General features: G+C 36.7%; 1 protein-coding gene across 1 annotated transcript; it reads right to left on the bottom strand.

Moving 5' to 3' along the window:
• Window positions 1-1,088: 1,088 nt before the first annotated feature.
• LOC111906962 (F-box/kelch-repeat protein At3g06240) lies at window positions 1,089-5,068 on the bottom strand. Its single transcript, XM_023902747.3, has 2 exons — window positions 3,012-5,068; window positions 1,089-2,525 (listed from the first exon to the last, which is right to left on the bottom strand). The coding sequence occupies exon 2, from the start codon at window positions 2,475-2,477 to the stop codon at window positions 1,341-1,343; it is 1,137 nt and encodes a 378-aa protein (XP_023758515.1). The 5' UTR covers window positions 2,478-2,525; window positions 3,012-5,068; the 3' UTR covers window positions 1,089-1,340.
• Window positions 5,069-8,945: the final 3,877 nt, after the last annotated feature.

Here is an 8,945-nt window from a genome sequence, read left to right on the forward strand (position 1 = left end):
ATCAAAGGAATCAAGTTGATTAATCTCTTCGGAGGTTAGTTTGAATGAACTCACTGTTATGATGTTTCTTTGTTGTTGAATGTGCTTGAGGACAAGAACGACGGAGATGACGGTGGTCGGACCCGTTGATGAACAGAACTAGGTCGGCGACTGGAACTTGGGTTCGATTGACTGAGAAATACAAACGAGGGGTGCTTCGAGGTGGCTTGATTTGAACTTGGATATCGTTTGCTTTTTTGGTTAGAAGCTTAATGGCTTTGTGTTCCGCGACTGTAATTCCTTTCGCTAGAAGAGTGTTGTCGTCGATAGCCAAGCACTTGAAGATGAAATCAAAAAGGCGAGAAGTGTGTATTTTTGTTCATCACATCTGAATTGGGGAATAAGCGGATAAGGGTATACCAGGGGAAAAAAAAGACAAAGACTGTGGATTTCCTCAAAAAAAATCACCATGATTCAACACTGTAGATGATGGAGAGAGAGAGAGAGAGAGAGAGAGAGAGAGAGAGAGAGAGAGAGAGTGGGTGGGACCCTTTAATATTAATTAATTATATTAATTATTTTTTAAATAAGGCAAAAACTTTATAAATGGTCCCTGTGTAGTGAAATGCCAAAAATGCCCCTGACTTAACGGCTAAATGGTAACGGAGTTAGCCGGAAGGACCAAATGTTAAAAGTTTTGAAACCACAGGGACCATCTATGAGGTTTTTTGAACTTAGGGACTAAACTTGATATTTTTGGAAACCACAGGGACCATTTTTGAAGTTTTGTCTTTAGTATATTTAGGACTTATTATGCAACATGTCAAGGAATTCTTTTTCATTGCTAGCTCTTCAATTTTACATGATAAGCATCATCGGCTAGCTCTTCTAATTGCATTGTGTGCATAGTCATCCATTACATGCCATGCATCTGTTTAGCCCACAAAGAAAATAAGTATGCTATTGCTAGGTATGTTTCTGTAGCATCCAAGGTATGCTATAGCACAAGGCATGACCATTCAAACATATTTTGAGTAGGCCACTAGATTTAAGCCCAAAACAAATGAAACGGAAACAAGATTCCTTGAATAGCAATAAGGCTAGACATTTATTCAATGCTTATATAAAAAAAATAACACAAACAAACCATAAATACCACTAATATAAATTAAAAACGAACCAACATGCAAAAGTTAAACACAGCATGCTCACAAGCGAGAGTGTTAGATGTAATGCACTTAAAAAAAATATAGTTGACAGAAAACTAATCAAGAAACATGACATCATGCAGACTAGTAACACCAAAATACAGAAGAAGTGGAGCTGACGTATTGCCTTTTGTAGGCCTTTTAACAGCTGATTCATCTTTGAAATAGAAATCGAAAGATGCCTGTTATTGCCATTTGAAGCCCTTTTAACAGCTGATTTCTATTCAAAATAGAAATCAAGACATGCCATTTTGACAACTCATGCTTGGCAGGTGCTACCCAAACAAGACTGTCAACATACTCCACAATCTTGGTTATGAATTGTCCATCACCCTTAATCTTGAAGATTTTACTCCGGGCTGCAACTGGATCATACAAACAGAAACGACGTTTGACCCATGATTCAGCCACCCCATACTCATCCATCACCCACACCTCACATTTACCATCTCTAACACTTGACATCAAACAAAATTTTCCACCCAAAACTCCCAACACACTGAAGCAGTGTCCATGGTGATGTAGTAAAGAATCTGGAGGAGGAGGTATCTCACTGAATGTCTCTACACCCAAATCAAATGCCAATATCGTTTCTGGCTTCCACTCCAAACCAGTAGAACCAAACCAATGAAGATGGCCATTATGACCATCTACACAAACATCATCATGATCCATAATTATTGTGATGTGCGATGGAAAGCTTTGAGATATCAACTCCCAGGAACCCTTTCTCATGCTATAAACCTCAACTTGGGGTTCTATTCTGCGTGGGTTAGAAAGGCATGTAATCTTAACAACTTTGTAATCATCGGTTTTGGGATCATACCCAAATCGGAAAAGGATAGTTTCTGAATTACGGGAGCGCGATGAACATGGCGGGAGAGTTAACACAGCCGAGAGAGAAGGGTTCCATATGTGAACAACATAACCACCATCATACAAGTTGTAACTAAAGCATATTAATCCGTTCACAGATCCAATGACATTGCGGTATTTAAAACTATTTTTAGATTGGAAATTGACCGGCAATTTTATGAAATTAGTTGGTTTGATAGCGAGAGAATGAACTGGGCGTGCTATGAATGGATTACAACCTAGAAAATGTCCCCATTTGAAGAGTAAGAAAATATCATCGTTGTTTTGGATAGAATGATGGAGGTGGGATTTTACAAAGGAGGATTTAGATAAGAGTGCATTCCAATCTTTACAAATGCACCTCATTTGAGCAAGTTGTTTTGCCAATAACCTGATGAATATGTTTGATAGAACATCGTCTGGAAGGTTCTCCATATAGCCGTTGTCTTAAAGGTATATATTAGGGGATTTAAAACTAAGGAGCTGCAAGGTAAGACACGAATTGGTAAGAAAAGGACAAGTTAGAAGACGACTGATCCCACTTAACGAGATAAAAACACAAAAAGGTTAACACATCATAACTTAACATATACCGATTTTCAACAAACCAACAATAATTTAAGTGCTTTTGACATCAATTATTTTATTTTATTTTATTTTTGTTGCTGGTATAAACACTGATGCCTGTCAATCCCCAAATTAAGTGCTTTTGACATCAATAATTTCTTCGATTAACATTGGTTCATGAGTTCGAATTTTGGATTTTCACAACGAAAGTTGGATTTTAAGGACAATATTAGGATGTTTTTGGTAAAATTGTGCAAAAAAGGGGTGTCTGCGTAAATGTATTTGCTTTTGCTTTCTTTATCATTTGATTGTTGAAAAGGAAACCAAACAAAATAAACACCGGAAATACCAGAGACAATGAGACATGGAAAGAGTAAGACTGAGAGATTCAGAAACACTTACAGCGAAAAGCGGTGACAGAAACACTCTGTCGGATCACCGGTGCAGAGCGGCGGCCAGTGGCGAAATACCGTGAGACCAGTAGCCGGTGGTGGACAGCAAACTCGGGGAGTGTGAGCGGGGGAGCTGAAGGAGTGGGAAGCAGGCAGCCTTTGGAAAGTGAAAGTAAAGGGTCCGTTCTAAGAAATAGAGGTGTACAGGACCGGGTTTTTTTTCTCATCGGGCTTTGTCCGGTTAAGATGGGGTGGGGTTTTCATGACCGTTTTGGAATGGATGTGCGGAATTTTTTTCTCTGCAGATGTGCGGAATTTTTTGGAACTTGAAATCACTTGTTTTTGTTCTTGGGCACACTAATTGGCCACTCAACCCAAAAGCTTTAGCTTTAAAAATAGTATGTATTAGGCCTTCTGGTATACCGGCAACTCGTATACCGGCAACGAAGGGGCTCGTGGTCTACGTGGCCACGAGCGTTTTCCGTGCACATCATCCCGGACCATCATGGTCGTGGTGATTCGTGGTGGGGAAGACGGAGGACCACGGAGTTGCCTCTCTCAGCCGACCTTCTTCTTCCTCTCTTTCCGTTCGTGTTCGTCACTGGTACACCACCACCAGTTCGTGCTTCGTGTTGGTCTCTATGGTTGCGTTGCTCGTGACAAGTATTGCAAATGGCCTTATGTGATTAGACAAAATTGTAAAAATGATCTTTGGTTTTTGGTCAAAACTTCAACTTTTTTAGATTATAGTCTTTTGATCATGTTTTTGGTCCAATGACAAAATTAGTCTTACTATATTTATTTTTTCATTTTTATTTCTTTTCTATAATTATATAAATAAAATGCTCTCTCTCTCTCTCTCTCTCTCTCTCTCTCTCTCTCTCTCTCTCTCTCTCTCTCTCTCTCTCAACCCAAAACACCGCCACCAAATTCTATTGCAAATCAAACACATCTAGTTTCGATTGAAAACAATTGAAACTTCAATTACAACGAAAGCAACATCATCATGCACAAAGTCCATATAACGTTCATTTTTCTCCCGGATACAACACAAACACAATGATGTCATTTTTCTCCCTGATACAACACACACACACAGTGATGAATCATATGAAGATGTAGGTTCAGATTCGAGTACGACAAACTCGTACACACTCCAAAATCAACATACACAAAACCCAAAAATCGTTCAACTTCATCATCATCACCTACGCTCGTCTTTCTTCTTCCCATCGCAACCCTAGCCGCCACCATTGACCATAACCACCACTACTCAAGCCACATGGACCAAAAGAACGGGAGTTGTAAGTTTCCTTGGATTCATCATCCAGTACCCTCACACTTAAAGAAGACAGGAGTCATCACTACCATAATATCCGGCGAAGGCAATCGTGGTTGGAGGTGGCCAAACCGACGGCGTAACTAATCCAAGGCCAGGAACCATTGACTACCTAAATAGCTCTGTTTCCCCACCTTCCGTTCAGTCAAGCATGATCTCGAACACAACCAGCAATTCCGATACACTCTGTTTCATTACGTCTCTCTTTGATGTTTCCCCTCTCACTGTCATCTCTTGGTTGTGGTGTTTCCTATCTTTCTTTCAACAACCTTTCCTCCTCATCTGATCCGTCTTCTCGGTTACCCATTAAAGAAATTTCAAACCCACATACAAAATCATTATTAGCGATTCAAACCCCAATAATCATTCAACCAACCACCTCCCATCCCTCATATTCCACTTCCCCCTAATTTTGGAACCGACTAGACTGAATCAATGTGGGTTGGGAACTCACACCTGTCAATCATTAGAGAGGGAGGCATCTTCGAAGTGACTGCCTCGCCGGGATTAAAACCGTTTCTGACGTTTGTTTGCTAGAGAGAGTGTCAAGGGGTGAGTTTTGTGAGGATGAAGATTGAAGGAAGAAGGGTGAAGCTGGGAACGGTGGTAACAATCTTAACTAGATTGGGTAATGGGGGTGGTGGTGGGCCCCTTTTTATTTTAGGATTTTTTTAAATGAGCGATAGAAATAAAATTAAAAAAGAAATTACATAAGGGCAAGTTAGTAATTTCAATTTTCGGAGGGATCAAAACAATAACAAAAGTTGCTTAAAAGGACTGTCAACCCAAAAACCCAAAACTTTAAGGGTTTGAATGTTTTTCTTGAAAAAATGCTTACTATATAAGAACCATTTTTGCAGTTTTGTCTTGTGATTATAACTAACTTTCTATCTTAAGAAAACCTTGTCTTTTTGGAAGAAAATATGGGCTAATGTCATAAAAACCTACAAGTTTTAAGGGTTTTGTCGATTTTACCCAAAGTTGAATTTAATGTCCGGTTTTACCCTAATATTTTCCAAAAAATGTTCGGTTTAACCTTTTACCGGTGATAACAGATTTTCCAGGTTACCATTATATTAAATTCGCAAAAAAAAACCCTTAAGTTTACCATTTTTTGGCGTTTTTACCCTTACGTTTATAATTTTTTTTACACTTTTACCCTATGTATTTTTGTTTTTCATATTATAATTATTCAAGCAGAAAAATCATATGAATATGTATATTATGAAAAAAAATATATATACTTAGGGTAAAAGTGTAAAAAAAAAATTATAAACGTAAGGGTAAAAGCGCAAAAAAATGGTAAATTTAATGGTTTTTTTGCGAATTTAATATAATGGTAACCTGGAAAACCTGTTATCACCGGTAAAATGGTAAAACCGAACATTTTTTCGAAAATGTTTGGGTAAAAACGGACATAAATTTCAACTTTGGACAAAACCGACAAAACCCTAAAAACTTGATGGTTTTTATGACATTAACCCAAAAAATATTATACATTGTAAACCCATTTCTTAGCTGACTGAATATTGTGGTTACCATCCTGATGTAAAATGTCTATGTATTTTTAAAGAGGGCTGTGGATATCCACAAATATGTGAACTTAGTGAATGGCCTATAAATAGATTTTTTTTCCTCAAAAATTTATGGTAAAAATAAAGGTTTTCTTCTTAACAGAGAAAAATTCCATGCTTGGCAGGTGCTACCCAAACAAAGACTGTCGGTATACTCCACAATCTTAGCTACCATTAGTCCATTCGTAATCTTGACGGTTTTACTTTGGGTTGCAATTGGATCATACAAACAAAAACGACCATCGGTATAAAAAATAAACTCATTGTGTGATGTGAATCCATATCGACGTATATCACCACTAAACTGTGAAAACTCATGATGTTTGACCCATGATTCAGCCATCCCATACTCATTCATCACCCACACCTCACATTCACCATCCATAGGACATAACATCAAACAAAGTTTGCCAGCCAAAACTCCCAACACAGAGCCTACGGTTATCTCATAGAATGTCTGCACACAAATCAAATGCCACTATTGTTTGAAGCTTCCTCTCCAAACCAGGAGAACCAAGCCAATTAATGTAGATGGCCATCATAACCATCTACACAAACTTCATCTTCATCTTTAATCAATGTGATATGTGATGGAAAGGTTTGAGATATCAACTCCCAGGAATCCTTTCTCATGCTATAAACCTCAACATGCAGTTTCATTTTTCATTGAAAAAGCTTGTAAGCTTAACAACTTTGTAATCATCAGTTTTGGGATCATACCCAAATCGAAAATGGATTACGGGAGCTGAATGAAAGAGGGGAGAGTTAACACAACCGAGAGAGAAAGGGTTCGAAACTTGAACATCATAATCATCATCATCATCATATAATTTGTAATAAAAGCATATTAAGCAATTCACGGGTCCAATGACATTCTGGCATGTAAAACTATTTTTAGATTGGGGATTGACCGGGAATTTGATGAAATCAGTCGGTTCAAGATCGAGAGAATGAGTGAGACGTGCTGTGAATGGTTTACGATTGAAAATAAATCCCATGTTGAAGAACAAGAGTATCTCATCGTTTTGATGGACTGGATGATGAAGGTGGGATTTTACAAAGGAGGAATTAGATAACAAAGCATTCCAGTCTTTTTTTTTTTTGGGGGGGCTTTTTTATTTTTACACTTTATTGAAACTCACTTTGTGGCTTTGTGCCGGTAAAATCCGAACTCCAAAAATTCTTTATTTTCCAATAGTAATAATATAACGTATAGCTATGAGGAGTTTTTTATTTTTCTTAAACTTAGGAGCCGTTTGATAATTACTGATTGAGAAAGTGCTGACTGGGAAAGATCTGTATGAGTAAGAAATCCTGACTGAGTAAGAAACTATATTGTTTGATTGTACATCTGACTGAATGTACTGACTGATAAAAAAATGACCATTTTACCCTGACAGTGATGGAGGAAATTGCTGAAAAATAAATCCAAAAATTATTAAAAAAAAAAGTAATTACTAGCATACAAGATGTACATGAAACTTAAATAAAAAAACTATAAAACATTTTCTAGTTTATTTATCCATTCAAAAACACCCTTTTTTTGTGTTTTTAATAATGAACAATTTTTATTTAATATAAATTAGTATTATGGTAGGTTATGTCAACATGAAGAGCTTCAGGGACCAACTTTGCCATTTTCAGAAACATGGATCTGTTTCTTCTCTACAGCGACACAACAATAATGGAGGATGCGTTGTTTTCTGTTGTTGAATCTGCAATTAAAAGTTCCAGGGAAAGTTATTTTATCCTTAACCTAAAATACTCTCATCGATCGTTTTAAAGGAGGCAACATTCAAAATGGTTGAAACAAGGAGTGAAAGAAAGGAAGAGAAAGAACGGTAAGACAAGGACAAATTAGGAAAAGATTCACAGTCAGCGATCGATTCTCAGCTTTCTCGCCCAGACTTCTCTTACCGAGTCAGCCAGCCTAATTTGGTTTAACAAACAACCTCAGCTGACCGAGTCAGCCAAATACGTCTGACCCAGACTCGGTCAGACGTATATCAAACAGCCCCTTATTCATTTTTTTTCTTTACTTTTTTCCCCAATACATATAAGGTGTTGTAAATTAAAATTTTCTTTCCAAGTCCTTTTTTTCTTTTCCAATAGAATTTAAGTATGTGGTATATATTATTAATTAATACAAAAATTTCGAAACTCTAATATTTCAAATAACCAAAACAAAATTATATGTAAACAAAATAAATTAATTCAGGTCTTATAAATTTAATACATATTATTTGAATTTAGTCAATTTACACACCCTTTGATAATCATAAGATATCTAAATAAATTGTCAATGTCTATAGTCATTTAAATATTTTGATTTTGTTTTTCTAATTATAATCATTCTTTATGGCCATTATACATCTCTTTGTTACACACATACATACATACACAAGTTATAAATATTTTTTCAGTTTCTAAAACATAAATATTTAGCTAATACTTAAATATTACATATGATATGCTGTCATTAACTCATATCCCGTTTCTTATGATTTTATTTTTAGCTTCTCTGATCCATTTCTTCTTCTACTTTGCATTTTCATATATGTCTAAAAACACTAAATTATAACAAACTACCAAAAATATAGTTATATTGAAAACTGAACATCATTTATCCATTTAAACTTCCAATAAACCACAACATTTTATATAAACAGAAAACAAACCATTTAAAGAGTATATTAACAATAATCTTAAAAAAAAAGTTGTTCACCGTCGAACCAGCTTGTCGCCGCCGCCGGCAACAACTAACCGGAATAACGTCGGAGACAACACGAAAGAAAAAGAGATCGTGAGAAAGATCACCGGAAAGACACCATGAGAAAGACAAAATGAGAGATATAGCACCGTGAGAAGACCGCCATCGAAACCTCAGCCGGAAATCACACCGTCGCCGTCGCCGGAAATAGCTTCATCGCCGGAAATCGCATCCGGCGTCTCTGGCTCTCACTCTTGGCGGCTGAATTTGTGTGCTAGGGTTTAAACAAAGTAAGTCTTTTATATATCTTATATTTTATAT

Source organism: Lactuca sativa, chromosome 8 (genome assembly GCF_002870075.4).
Source record: "Lactuca sativa cultivar Salinas chromosome 8, Lsat_Salinas_v11, whole genome shotgun sequence".
NCBI lineage: Eukaryota > Viridiplantae > Streptophyta > Magnoliopsida > Asterales > Asteraceae > Lactuca > Lactuca sativa.

Coding starts and splice junctions, on each gene's coding strand:
- LOC111906962 (XM_023902747.3), bottom strand. CDS start 2,477: ATGGAGAACCTTCCAGACGATGTTCTATCAAACATATTCATCAGGTTA.